Source organism: Phaseolus vulgaris, chromosome 4 (genome assembly GCF_000499845.2).
Source record: "Phaseolus vulgaris cultivar G19833 chromosome 4, P. vulgaris v2.0, whole genome shotgun sequence".
Lineage (NCBI taxonomy): Eukaryota > Viridiplantae > Streptophyta > Magnoliopsida > Fabales > Fabaceae > Phaseolus > Phaseolus vulgaris.
The window spans coordinates 6,534,960-6,549,268 of NC_023756.2; the positions used below are offsets into that span (position 1 = coordinate 6,534,960).

The following is a 14,309-nucleotide window of genomic DNA, read 5'->3' on the forward strand; positions in this document are numbered from 1 at the left end:
CCACACAGGTGAATTCATGAACAACTCCATTTTCCTCAAGGAACTTGGAAAGGTTTTGGTTCACATATTCTCTTCCATTATCAGAACACAATCTCTTAATTGGACTTTCAAATTTTGTTTGAATCATTCTGTAAAACTTTACAAACAAGTGAAAAACTTCAGACTTATCTTTCATGAGGAATATCCAAGTAACCCGAGTACAATCATCAATAAATGAAACAAACCATTTTGCACCCGAGATATTACCATTGGGAGGAAAAGTTGTCCGATGGTGTTTAGCAAACTGACAAACATCACAATGAAATGACTCAGCAGACACTTTTGTAAATAAAACAGGAAATAAGGACTTTAGGGTACTAAATGGAGGATGACCAAGACGTCTGTGTTGAAGCCATATCTGAGAGGATGACCAAGATTCACGACCTTGCTGAAGATTAGAAGTGTGTGCCTGTAGTCTAGCAGCCTTTTTACTTTCTTCATGCTGTAAATAATATAACCCGCCCTGCTCTTTAGCAATTCCAATAGTCTTCCCCGTGGCAAGATCCTGAAAAACACAATGGGAAGGGAAAAATACCACTGCACAATTTAAATCTTGGGTAATCTTTTGAATAGACAAGAGGTTATTGGATAGTTTGGGAACATGAAGCACATTTTTTAAAGGAAATGAAGGTTGAAGGTGAATGTTACCACAACCATTAGTGGGGGTAGTGGAACCATCAGCAACAGTAATGTAGTGTAGGATGAAAAAAAAGAGGAATGAGGTGTCATATGATCAGTAGCACCAGAGTCTATAATCCAGATATTTTCAGTACTAGAAGCATTAAAGGATAAAAAACTAGAACTCTTACCACTCATAGTAAAGGAACAATAGCTAGATGGCTTACTAAGGGAGTCCATGAGAGTTCAAAACCAACTTTTTTCAGATTGGCAAAATTTGATCCTGTTCACCGGAAAAATTTTCCGGTGGCGGTTTCCGGCGGCCGGCGGCGGTTTCCGGCGAGCAGTGGCAGTTCCGGCGAGCGGTGCAGTTTCCGGCGAGCGACGACAGTGGTGGTCGGCGGTGGTCAATGGCGGTGGCAGTAACGGTCAATGGTGCAAGGTGGTGGTGGTGGTTAATGGAGAAAGGATAAGGAAAATAAAAAGTTGCAGCAATGAAGGCTGTCCAAAAAAAAAAAATAATTGCAGCAATGAAGGCTGTCAAGGAAAATGATTACAGCAATGAAGGCTGTCAAGGAAAATGATTACAGCAATGAAGGCTAAAAAAAAATTGCAGAAGCAGAGTCTCCTAGATCAGGAGCTCTGATACCAAGTGGAAAGAAATAGATGAAATATATTTCTGAGATTTCTTACAAATGTGATTACAGTCTCTATTTATAGACTGTTTTACAACCTAATTAAAGAAAGAAATAATAGGCAATGAAAGCCAGAAATAATGAGTGTTTAAAGCTGTACAAATCAAATAAAATCAAATCACTAACAAATCTGTCCTAATAAATATAAAATGGAATCTGCACTTAATTATAACATAATTCTCCTGATTATGCAACATAAAGCTACTCATGTGTCTAAATCTGAAAAATCATAATCTAAACATTTTGATAGAGTACCAAGAATTTTTGAGGTAAAAGTTTGAGAAATCAATCAATCAAGGTCAACCGTATTCAATGCTAAGTGTGTCAATTGCATGCTTTTCTCAATCTGTGGAGGGTCATAATCTATGGATTCTTGATTCAGGTGCCTCATACCATATCTTCATTTTCTTCTATTTCTTACCGAAAATTTCCTCATCTTGTTATTGTTGCCAGTGGATCCAAAGAGGCATCTCAAGGAGTTGGCTAAGTTTCTTTATCTCCTTCTCTAAATTTAAATTCTGTCTTGTTAGTTCCTCATTGTCCTTACAATTTAATTTCTTTGAGTCAAGTGACTCTTTCTTTAAGCTATTTTGTGACCTGTACTACTAATTCCTTTGTTATAAAGGAACATGATATGGGTCGTTTGATTGGAGAAGGACATGATTCACGTGGTCTTTATTATTTAAAACGTGAGTCTTTCAATATCTTGTTTTGCAACTCTAGCCCCAAAACTTTTGCATGATTGTTTAGGTCACCCAAGTTTGTCAAAATTGAAGATCATGATTCCTAGTTTCAAACACATTCAAGCTTTCGATTGTGAATCTTGTCAGTTAGGAAAACATGTTAGGTCTTCTTTTCTTAAAGAGTCTGAAACATGATGTAATTTTGTTTTCTTTCTAATATTCATTATGATATTTGGGGACAAGTCGTCTCATTCTTTTGGTTTAAATTATTTTGTAGCCTTTTTGATGAATTCTCTTGATGTACTTGGGTTTATTTAATGAAAGACAAATATGAAATTATTATTCATATTTATGTCTTTCTTCAATGGAATTAAAATCCAATTTGGGAAGACAATTAAAATTCTCTCAATTAATAATGTTAAAGAATATTTTTATGGTGCGTTTTCTTCATTCTTATCGTCCGAGGGAATACTAATGTTGAACTTGCATGCTTTCTAATGTTGAACACTGATGTTCTTGTTCATAATTGGCGAGATGCAGTTTTCCCTGCATTTTTCCTAATCAATAGGATGCCTTGTGCCTCTATTGAAAATAATGTTCCTCACTCTATAATTTTTCTAAATGAACCGCTATATGATGTCTCTCCCCGTATGTTTGGGTATACTTGTTTTTGTTCATAATGTCTCTCCAAGTCTTGATAAGCTTTCTGCAAAGGCCGTTAAGTGTGTCTTCTTGGGATATTCTTCCTCTTTTTAGTGGTCCTTCCTGTGATCCATTGATTATTTCTTCTTCCTCTCAAACATAAGGTCATAGTGTAGATGACATTCTTCCAACACCTCATCTCATACCAGCGTCGGGCACAAATCACTCCATCCTTGCTTGAAGATACCCGTGACTTAGATCCTCCACCACTAGATTCCCATACCATTGATCCTTCATCCTCATCACCTTCTCTTGATTGTGATCATATTTGGTTTGATGCTCTTAGAAAATCTATTTGCTTTACTTGTAATCGTTTGTCTCTTCCGTATTCCTCTTGTGTTTTCTCCCTGTCCACCATTATTGTTCCTAACAATATTATTCTTGTGTTCACAAAGAAGGCACTTGATTACACTGGATGGTGACAAGGGGTGATTGATGAAATGCATGCACTAGAACAAAGTGGTACTTGGGAGCCTGTACCTCTTCCTCCTGGTACAAAGCTTGTGGGTTGTAGATGGGTTTATGTTGTTTAGGTAGGTCATACTAGTGAAGTAGATCGTCTCAAAGCTTGTCTAGTAACCTAGGGATACACTTAGATTTATGGTCTCAAACTGTTGTGATACTTTTTCTCTTGTGTCTAAGATCAATAATGTTCGTGTTTTTCTTGCTATGGCTCCATTTGCCACTGGCCTCTACACTAGCTTAACATTAAGAATGCCTTTCTTCAAGGTGATATGGAGGGGGAGATTTACATGGAGCAACCTCTTGGATTTGTTGCTTAGGGGGAGTCTGGTTTAGTTTGTAAATTACATCGGTCTCTCTATGACTTGAAGCAATCACCTCAAGCCTAGTTTGGTAAATCTAGTCATACTGTGCAGATTTTTGGATTGAAATAGAGTGAGGCAGATCATTGTACTTCTTATGGAAAGTGTGTTTGTCTTATGGTCTATGTTGAGGATATTGTCATTATAGTAAATGATATCCTTAGAATTAGTCAATTAAAAAAGCATTTATTCAATCACTTTCAGACCAAAGATATGGGCTATCTAAAAGATTTCCTTGGTATTTAAGTCACACAATCAGAAAAAGGTGTTATCATTTCACAAAGAAATATGTTCTTGATATTTTGGAGGAGCCATGCATGGAAAATTGCAAGCCTATTGATAGTCCTATGGACTCAAATCATAAGTTAATGAGAGACCAAGGTAAACTTTTCTCAAATCCAGAGAGATATAGAAGGTTGGTTGGAAAACTATCTTACTATAACAAGACTTGATCTTTCTTATTCAATGGGAGTTGTGAGTCAATTTATGCAAATCCCCACATTGATCACTGGCATGTTGTGATTCACATTCTCAAAGTTGTAAAAGGGAACTCGGGACATGGAATGTTATATGAGAACAAGTGAAGTACTCAAGTCTTAGGGTATTGTGATGTAGAATGGGCTAATTGTCCCATTGATCGGAGATCTACCACAAGATATTGTCTATTAGTTGAAGGGAACCTTGTATCTTGGAAAAGTAAGAAATAAAGTGTAATTGCTCGATCTAGTGCAAAAGTTGAATATCAATCTATGGCCCTCTACATGTGAACATGTGTGGAATAAGCAACTCCTTCAAGAGTTGAAATTTTGTGAAAATGAGCAAATGAAGTTGTATTGTGACAACCAGGCAGCTCTTCATGTTGCCTTCAATATGGTGTTTCATGAGAGAACTAAACATATAGATATTGATTAGCATTTTGTTAGAGGGAAGCTGCTGTCCAAGGATCTTATTATTGAGTTTGTTAGCTCTAATGAGCAACTTGCAAACATTCTAATTAAATCTGTAAGAGGACCTAAGATTCAATTTATATGTTCCAATGCATATGATCTATATGCTGAGTTTGAGGGGAAGTGTTGGAATATAATGTTATTGTTGATTATTTTTCTTGTGTACCCAACATTAGGGTTAGGGATGCCTTGCCTTTTCTTTGTATCCTATATATGCATCAATAAAAGTCCAACATTGTAGGTTGAATACACTATTTCTTTCAGTTCTCTCATCTGTACAAGTGTATTATTTTTTGTGTGCAAATATTTCATTTTAATGTTGACTGAAAGAAATTTGAGTATTAAGGAAACTAAAAATCTTTCTTGGTTGAATAGATAATTAAGGGGAAAAATATTGATTTGATATATAAACTCAGAAGACATGTGCCATAAGCTCTCGAAAGACACATGACTACTTGTGAAGAATAGTACATAAAAAGGCTTCTTGTTGTTTAGAGTAACGACTTTAATATGAGTTGATTGGTTCATGTCAGAGCCTATTGGCAATGACAAATCTGTGTTGCATATTCCACCTTATCAGATAAGGCTTTGTTGCTGCTTTTGAATGTTAAATGTATTGTTGAATATGTCAGTGGCTTTTGTGTTTTTACTGATCGGTGCATGTCTGAAATCCTATTTATTGCAGAGTTCAAAGTAAAAGAAAATATGAATCTTAAAAGATTGATTGAAGTTTAACTGGTCTGATGTAGGCATGGGGCTATTGGGGAATTGCATAAATTTTGAATTTTAAGAAATTATTGTTAATTTTATAATTTTTCTTAATAAGAATACTATAATTGTAAATTTCTTGTGTAATTTGATGAACCATTTGGTAGATCTATTCACTAGAAATTTTAAATTCTTTAGTCTAGTTGAAGCCAATTTCTTATATAAATAGTTGTGTCCTAGTTAATGCTTAACCTTCTGACTTAGATTTCACTTATATTTTATGTTTGAAAGCCTTCTGCTACTAAATTTTTTGCCAGAACTCACTATTAATGCTAAAATTCACTATTTTCAGTTGATGTTATTTGTTAATTTCGAGGGAAAGGGGAGGATGTCTGTTATATATATGTATGAATAAATGTATCTATTCTTTATATATATACATATATACCTTGACACTTAATGATGTGATAACAGGAGCAGACATAGCATCTGGTCCGGTGTGGATGGAGTACATAGCCTTTCTAAAATCATTGCCGGTTTGTTTGGTTAACCTTTTGTGTTTTCTGCAATTCTTGGTGCATAATTAGGTATTATTTTATATATTTTGGGGTCAAATTCAATGATCTCTTTCAGGCTATAAACGGTCAAGAAGAGTCACACCGGATGACTACTGTGAGGAAAGTCTATCAGAAGGCTATTGTTACTCCTACACATCACATTGAACAACTTTGGAAGGACTATGAAAACTTTGAAAATTCTGTTAGTCGTCAGTTGGTAAGATATTGATTATGGTAAAATGCTTGCTCTGCTAATTTGTATTAATTAGTCTTTAGTTCTTCTTTGGTTGCATGCAATTTGATGAGGTGTTCTGCAGGCTAAAGGACTAATATCTGAATATCAACCCAAATATAATAGTGCTAGGGCAGTTTACCGGGAGAGGAAGAAGTATGTTGATGAAATTGATTGGAATATGCTTGCTGTACCACCAAGTGGATCCTACAAGGTAACTTTCTTTTTCTTATCAGCAATAATTGTTGCAGGATTGTTGCGTAATTAAGGAAATAATTATTCCATAATTAGTGCAGATTCTGTTTTCTATTTATTGGGACAAATTTGATATCTTTTGGAGATTTGAGGTGATTTTGTTTAGCTTTAATTACCTATTATTTATTTTCTTAATTAGGTTTGTAAATAACCTATAAATTCAGACTTTCACATTTGTAAAAACATTCAGAAATACATACAATCTTTTTCTTTCAACTAGGATAATTTCCCATATTAAAGCATGCAACTATGGATCTCTAAAATATGTAATTTGGGTGATGAAAGTATAGGAAAGAGGGCTTTGCCTTTTGAAATGTTGATAAAATAGCAACTTGATGTTCTTTTTGTCTTTTGATATTGATTTCATGGTCCTGTCTGCAGTAGTTGGGTGTGTTTGAGTTTCAATCATTGACATATAGGCCTGTCTTGTGCTGAAATTCAATTTTATTTCGAAGAACAGAGGTGATAAGGATTTAGTTCTAGACCACTTGGTTAGAAAGTATCTTAGATCATTCCATGAACTAACTATTCTAAAACAAGGTGTTAAGTGAAGCTACATACATGATCTATGCTTGTTATGTGTCTAAAATCATGATTAGTTTTAATTCTGAGTTACTTCTGACAGGAAGAAATGCAGTGGATTGCATGGAAGAGGCTTTTATCTTTTGAAAAGTAAGAAGCATGTTTTTTTTTTTTTCTTTTTCAGCAATTGGCTTGTATTATATAAACATTTTCACTAATTTTTTTTATTAGATCAAACTGATGAAGAGATTGAGGCAAAGTACTGAATTTATCTAGGATTTAGGGTTTCTTTTGCAGCAATTTGCTTTTATTTAATCTGCATTTTCACTGATAAATTTTTTTATTAGATCTTTGCCGCTTGATTGCTTTCTATTTAATGTGCATTTTCACTGATAATTTTTTTTTATTAGATCTTTGCCGCCTGATATTTGATCAAACTGAAGAAGCAATTTAGACAAAGTATTGAATTTATACTGTTGCATAATTAGGAGATAATTATTCCATAATTAGTGCAGTTTCTGTTTTCTATTTATTAGGACAGATTTAATATCTTTTGGAGATTAGATTTGATTGATATACTTTAATTACCTATTATTTCATGCTTCAATTGCCTATTATTTCTTTCCTTAATTAGGTTGTAAATAGTCTATAAATTTAGACTCTAATCACATTTGTATAGACATTCAGAAATACATTCAATCTTTTTCTTTCAACTTACATAATCACTATATAAGAAAATTATTTCTTTTGTTTTGTCTATTGAAATTTTCATTGTAAATGATTTGTTACAGTTTTTCCTTTGTGCATGCTCATACTTGTATGATTACACCTATACGAATGTAGGAGAAACATGTGATGTGCATAAAACTTTTTGTTGTTGTAACGTATAATTCATATTGTAATTATGATAGTAGACCAGTGGTTAAGAGAGTGTATGTATGGGTTAATAGACGGGAAACACAACTGTAACTGAATAGCTCACAAATCCCATCTCACCACCTATGATGAATCCATACCAGCAAATGAATGTTAACAATGGATATAGATTAATGTTCAATGGTGCTATGTTTCAAATGCACTATCCACAACTCATTCAAACTTATTTTCCTTCCTCATAAGACATGTGCATTAGTTTGGAGTGAGGCTCATGCCTTCTATACCGATGACACCCAATGTCTTTATAGTGTATGCCAAGAAATTTTGACATTGTTTGCTCCACGACGATTTGATGACCCATGTCTATTGTCTTGGGCAAATTCATGTTGCCTTACATGATGTTAATGAGCTTTAGATATGAAGAAGGAACTTGAGAACTACATTACTTTTTTTATGACTTTACCCCTGTATGCTTGCCTCGAGTATGCTACTTAATGTGCTCCAAATGTAAAGAAGGCTATTGATGCAGTACTTTTTTATGCTTTAGTCTTTTATGCTTGCCTCATGATGAGTATGTTGCCACATGTGACTTGAAAGGATTAATCTTAATGAAAGAAGATTTTTTTATTCAATTGAATTATTTGAAACATTATATCAACCTCTATATATAGAGATCTCTAGAATCTTCCTACAATTTCTAACAACTCACGACGCACTTGTGCCGAGACAAATATCATGCCAAAGATAAAAAAAGGCTCTAATATCATGCCAACGATCATAAAGCTTAACTTGTTAAGTGGGGCTTCTAGAATGGTCTTGTATGTTAACTAAATATTTCATTTCTATTCTCTTGATCAAAAGTTTTAAATGCATTTGTTATAAAATAAAGATGTAAAACCATTCTTTAGACTCCATTTAGGATTTAAATGTTATAAGCTTCTAGGTGTCATCTTTGGCCAAACTTATGATTTGGAATGACGGCAACATGGATATAGTGCCTTTGGTCATTATGTCTTTATATCCTCTTCTTGGTATATGTTATGATGCTTAATTAGTATTTTCTATCTAACTTAATCGTTATTTTTATTTCAGAGGAAATCCACAGAGAATAGATACCGCTTCCTCCAACAAACGAATTATATTTACTTATGAGCAGGTATCAGGAAATATATTTTATTGTTTTTTAATTTCTTATCCTTTAGTTGAAAGAAATAGATGGATTGTATTTTTGAGATGTGTTTACAATTGTGATTATATTTGAATTTATACACTATTTACGACCTAATTAAGGAAAGAAATAATAGTTAATTAAAGCTATACAAATCAAATCAAATAACTAAAAGATATCAAATCTGTCCTAATAAATAGAGAATGAAATCTACACTTAATTACGGAATAATTCTCCTGATTATGCAACACTCCCCCAAGCTGGTGAATGTATATCTATCATTCCCAGCTTGCAAGTAAGATCTTTGAATTGTTTTGTGGGAAGTCCCTTAGTAAAGATATTTGCCAATTGGAGTCTTGAAGGGATGTACTACTACTCGGTGACTATAAGACCATTATCCAACTTCTCCTTAATGAAGTGTCGGTCTATCTCTACATGCTTTGTTCGATCATGTTGTACTGGATTGTGTGCAATATTGATGGCAGACGTATTATCACTCGCCAAACTCATAGGAGCTTCATATTTTATTTTGAGGTCATCAAGTATGATCTTCATCCATAATAGTTCACAAACCCCTTGAGCCATGACTTTAAATTCTGCCTTTGCACTGGATATTGCAACTACATTTTGTTTCTTGCTCCTCCATGTCTCCAGATTTCCACCCAAGAACATGCAATAGCCTATAGTGGATCTCCTATCAACAATTGATCCTGCATAGTCAGCATCCATATATACTTTCATGGATAAGTTTTCTCCTTTTTTGAATAACAATCCTTTCCCTGGAGAGGCTTTTAAGTACTGAATAATTCTATTTACTGCCTGCAAGTGTCTTTCTCTTGGATTATGCATAAATTGGCTAGCCACACTGACTGCATAGGCTATGTTTGGCCTACTATGTGATAGATAAATGAGTTTTTCCACAAGTCTTTGATATTGTGTCTTCTCCACCTTTGGGTTTTCCTCATCATTCCCAATCCTATGATTTTTCTCTATTAGCACTCTAGTGGTCTTACCACCCAACTTACCAGTCTCTTTTAGAAGATCAAAGATGTATTTCCTTTGAGAAATAAAGATGCCTTGTCTAGAGTAAACAACCTCTATCCCAAGGATGTACTTCAACTTTCCAAGATCCTTCATCTCAAATTGAGCAGCCAGTCTCTCCCTCAAAGTTTGTTTTTCAATCTTATCATCACCTGCAATAATCATATCATCTACATAGACCAAAAGTAGAATGAGTTTACTATTTTGAGAATGTTTTATAAACAGAGTATGGTCACCTTGGCTTTGTTGGTACCCAAAGATACCATAGCTTGAGTAAACCTTCCAAACCAAGCATGATGTGATTGTTTAAGACCATATAGGCCCTTCTTAAGTCTGCACACCTTATTTCCCTTCATTAATAGCACCATAACCAGGTGGAATCTCCATGCAAGAAGACATTTTTAACATCAAATTGATGCATCTCCCAACCAAAGTGCGTTGCCAGGGAGAGGAGAATTCTGACTGTATTCATTTTTGCCACTGGAGCAAAAGTCTCTTCATAATCGATCCCATAGGTTTGAGTGTATCCTTTTGAAACCATCCTAAGAATGAAATCCTGCAACAAAGGAAAAGGTGACAACTCAAGGACCTCAGCTTCTTGAATACTTTCCCTCTGAAGATGAGAACTAGGAAAGAAAGACTTTGTTTCATGGAAGGTGACATCTTTAGAAACATAGACTTTACGACTTTGAGGGTGATAACATTTGTACCCCTTTTTGTTGGAGGCATAACCGATGAAGACACATTTGATGGCTCGAGGGTCTAACTTACCCCAATAAGGACTATGAACATGGACAAAAATAGGACAACCAAAGACACGACTTTGAAGACTAGTCATAATGGGAATATAAGGATAGAATGTGGTCATAATCTGAACATGGATAACACCCTCTAGAACCCAAAAGGGTAATCTATTGATCAAATAAGTGGCAGTTAGGACTGCTTCCCCGATAAGATCTAGGAACAAACGTTTGGAAGAGTAAAGCTCTAGTAACCTCATGGAGATGACGATTTTTCCTTTCAGCAACCCCATTTTGTTGAGGAGTGTCCACACAAGTTAATTCATGAACAACTCCATTTTCCTTAAGGAACTTGAAAAGGTTTTGGTTCACATATTCTCTTCCATTATCTGAACGCAATCTCTTAATTGGACTTTCAAATTGTGTTTGAACCCTTCAATAAAAATTTACAAACAAGTGAAAAACTTCATACTTATCTTTCATGATGAACATCCAGGTAACCCGAGTACAGTCATCAATAAATGAAACAAACTATTTTGCACCCGAGATATTACGATAGGTGAAGGTCCCTACACATAATGAATAAGATCGAAAGGTTTAGAACTTCTATTATTATTCAGAAGAAAAGTTGTTCTATGGTGTTTAGCAAACTAACAAACATCACGATGAAAAGACTCAACCGATAATTTTGTAAATAAAATAGGAAATAAGGACTTTAGGGTGATAAAAGGAGGATGACCAAGACGTCTGTGTTGAAGTCATATTTGAGAGGATGTCCAAGATTTAGGGCCTTGTTGAAGATTAGAAGTGTGTGCCTGCAGTCTAACACACTTTTTATTTTCTTCCTACTGTAAGTAATATAACCCACTCTGCTCTTTAGCAATTCCAATTGTCCTCCCCTTGGTAAGATCTTGGAAAACACAATGGGAATGAAAAAATACCACTGCACGATTTAAATCTTAGGTAATCTTATGAATAGATAAGAGGTTATTAGATAGTTTAGGAACGTGAAACACATTTTTTAAAGGAAAGGAAGGTTGAAGGTGGATGTTACCACAACCAGTATTAATTACGGAATAATTCTCCTGATTATGCAACACCTTTAATATTATAATTTTACTTTTTTGTGCAGAATAACGTAGTTAGTTTTACTTGATAAAAAATAAGAGAAAATTTATTCGAGAGCTTGTACAAAGTCTCTCTTAGGTTATCATATTTATATAGAAATTGTAGATTAATCTAAGATTCAATGAATATGAGAAAAGAGTAGAAAACAAGACACCTCTAGGACCTTAGTTAGGGATAAATACAATTCAAAACAACTTCTTAGTAAGCCTATTCTAAGGCTATTCTTAGCCTATTTTGACAATCCTGCTCAAGGTAGAACATGGAGATTGAAGGTTCCAAACTTGGAACGAATAAATTCAATCCAAGGTCGTCTCAAGGATTTGACAAAGTTATGATAAATTTCCTTGAAGCACAACTTTTCTTGAGTAAAATGATAGTCAATTTCTTAGTGTTTGGTCCTCTCATGCAACACAGGATTGGAAGCAATGTGGAAAGCTGCTTGATTATCCCAATACATCATTTGCAGAATCTCACAAAATATTAGTTCTTGGAGGAACTGTTTTACCCACACAAGTTCTTTTAGCTAAGAGATTCTAGAAGCATCATTTTTTTTATATCTATGTCATCAACATATAGTAAACACATCTGACAAGTGAGGTTGACCCTAGCGATTATGTAAAAGCGATTATGCAGAACAAGAAACAAATGAATTAGTTCCAAAGTAGTTTCTGCCTTTAGGATCAGTGGGGTTGGCCATTGTTCAGAGAGAGACTCCAGATTCAGTCGTCACCAAAGCAAACAACGAATGTGGTGGACGGTTGCCGGTCAATGTTTTCTTCACCGAACAAGACAAGGACAAGTAGAGCAGGATAAACCACTCTCTGATACCAACTTGAGAAATATAGAAAGAGAGAAAATATATTTTGGAGAGGTTGCCTAAAGTCTCTGTTAGGTTCTCATATGTATATAGAAACTTTTGACTCATGAGATACAATGAAGCGAGAAAAGAGTAGTAAACAAGGAGAGGAACCTCTAGAACCCTAGGTACAACTCAAAATAGCTTTTCAATAAATCCTTTTCCAAGCCTATTCTAACAATTTTAAATAGTATTGGCTTGTTTGCCATACTAAAATATTTGCTGGATTAGTGAAGCAAACCATTAAGGATTGTCCTGTCAAGAGACATCAATATCTTTTTATTAAATTCATATGTAGTAAATTCATCCCGGCCTATTTGAGGGAACTTTTTTCACAAACACTTATAGAGAGAAAAACAAGAAGGAAAAATGAAATTAATTTTTCCATTTCTTAAAATTAGCATATGCATGAGTTAAAAGTAAGATTTTGGAGAAGCTAATATGGAATACCTTGCTGCATTTATTTGTTCTATTGTTTATGAAATATCTTACTATTGCTATTTTATTCAGTGTCTGATGTATATGTACCATTATCCTGATATATGGTATGACTATGCTACATGGCATGCAAAAGGTGGTTCCATAGATGCTGCAATCAAAGTATTTCAAAGGGCTCTGAAGGCTCTCCCTGGTTTGTAGTGTTTTCTTTCGCTAGCTCTGCTGAATTTTCAGTTATTGTAACTTGTAAGTGAATGTATATTATATTTTGTGTTCGGAACATTCTTTTGATTTTCTTCTGTCGGAAAATAGTTAAGTCATGATATGATACACTCACAATAAAGAAATTTGTCATCTATAGTGTGAAATTCCATGTTTACCAATGAAATTCAGATTTTTTTATTTATTTCCTGATACTTATCCTTGGATTCTGAACATTTCTTGTGTTGAGTTATCTTGATATCTGGTGCAAACTTTATCTTAATTAAGGCTTATATGTTTCTTTTGGGTAGTATGTAACTCTTAACTATGCAATAACATGCCTTACTTTAGACTTTAATGGTATTTTTTTCTTGCATATCTTTGCTCAATCATTTTATTTGTGAACAGATTCAGAAATGCTGCGATATGCTTATGCAGAGCTAGAGGAGTCTCGTGGCGCAATTCAGGTATTGTATGTGTGTTGCAAAACGTACAGTGATTAATGTCATTGAGTATTATTGGAGGTTATGAATCATTGCAAAGATTGAGTCACATTGTACATAGTTTAATTCTTCGTATTGTTCTTGTTGATGTAAAATTTATTTGTTTATTATTTTTCTTGGCTTTTAAATCTTTAACTAAATTATTTCCTTGTTTTTTTGTTTTATGTCAGGCTGCAAAGAAAATATATGAAAGCCTTTTGGGAGATGGTGTCAATGCAACCACACTTGCTCATATTCAAGTACATCTTATGCTTTTAGTGCTCAATAGTAGTGTTGGATACTTCGTACATGGATATATGTTAATCAATTTGTCTTCTGATATTATGTTTTGAAAATCATTGAACAAGTCATAAAGTACGGCTGCATGACATTGTCAGGAATTTAAATGCTTTGCTTGTTCAAATTCTTGGTCTGATTCTTTGAAAGTTTACAGTTGCTTATATATTTTTTTCTATTGTATTTTATCCTGAATAGACATTCATCCATGGAAATCACGTCTGTAGAAAACATAAATTTTTATTTTTCTCTCCGCTTTAGCTTCCTTAGTTGACAATGTTAAGGGATTTGTACAGATTT

General features: G+C 34.2%; 1 protein-coding gene across 1 annotated transcript in view; it reads left to right on the plus strand.

Moving 5' to 3' along the window:
* LOC137837098 (cleavage stimulation factor subunit 77) overlaps nucleotides 1-14,309 on the plus strand; it is a 37,734-nt gene that overhangs the window by 6,289 nt on the left and 17,136 nt on the right. The window contains exons 6-13 of the mRNA XM_068645954.1: nucleotides 5,691-5,752; nucleotides 5,850-5,990; nucleotides 6,091-6,219; nucleotides 6,886-6,932; nucleotides 8,751-8,814; nucleotides 13,102-13,222; nucleotides 13,639-13,697; nucleotides 13,904-13,972. Coding sequence (XP_068502055.1) covers nucleotides 5,691-5,752; nucleotides 5,850-5,990; nucleotides 6,091-6,219; nucleotides 6,886-6,932; nucleotides 8,751-8,814; nucleotides 13,102-13,222; nucleotides 13,639-13,697; nucleotides 13,904-13,972 — 692 coding nt within the window. The remainder of the gene's footprint in view (nucleotides 1-5,690; nucleotides 5,753-5,849; nucleotides 5,991-6,090; nucleotides 6,220-6,885; nucleotides 6,933-8,750; nucleotides 8,815-13,101; nucleotides 13,223-13,638; nucleotides 13,698-13,903; nucleotides 13,973-14,309) is intronic.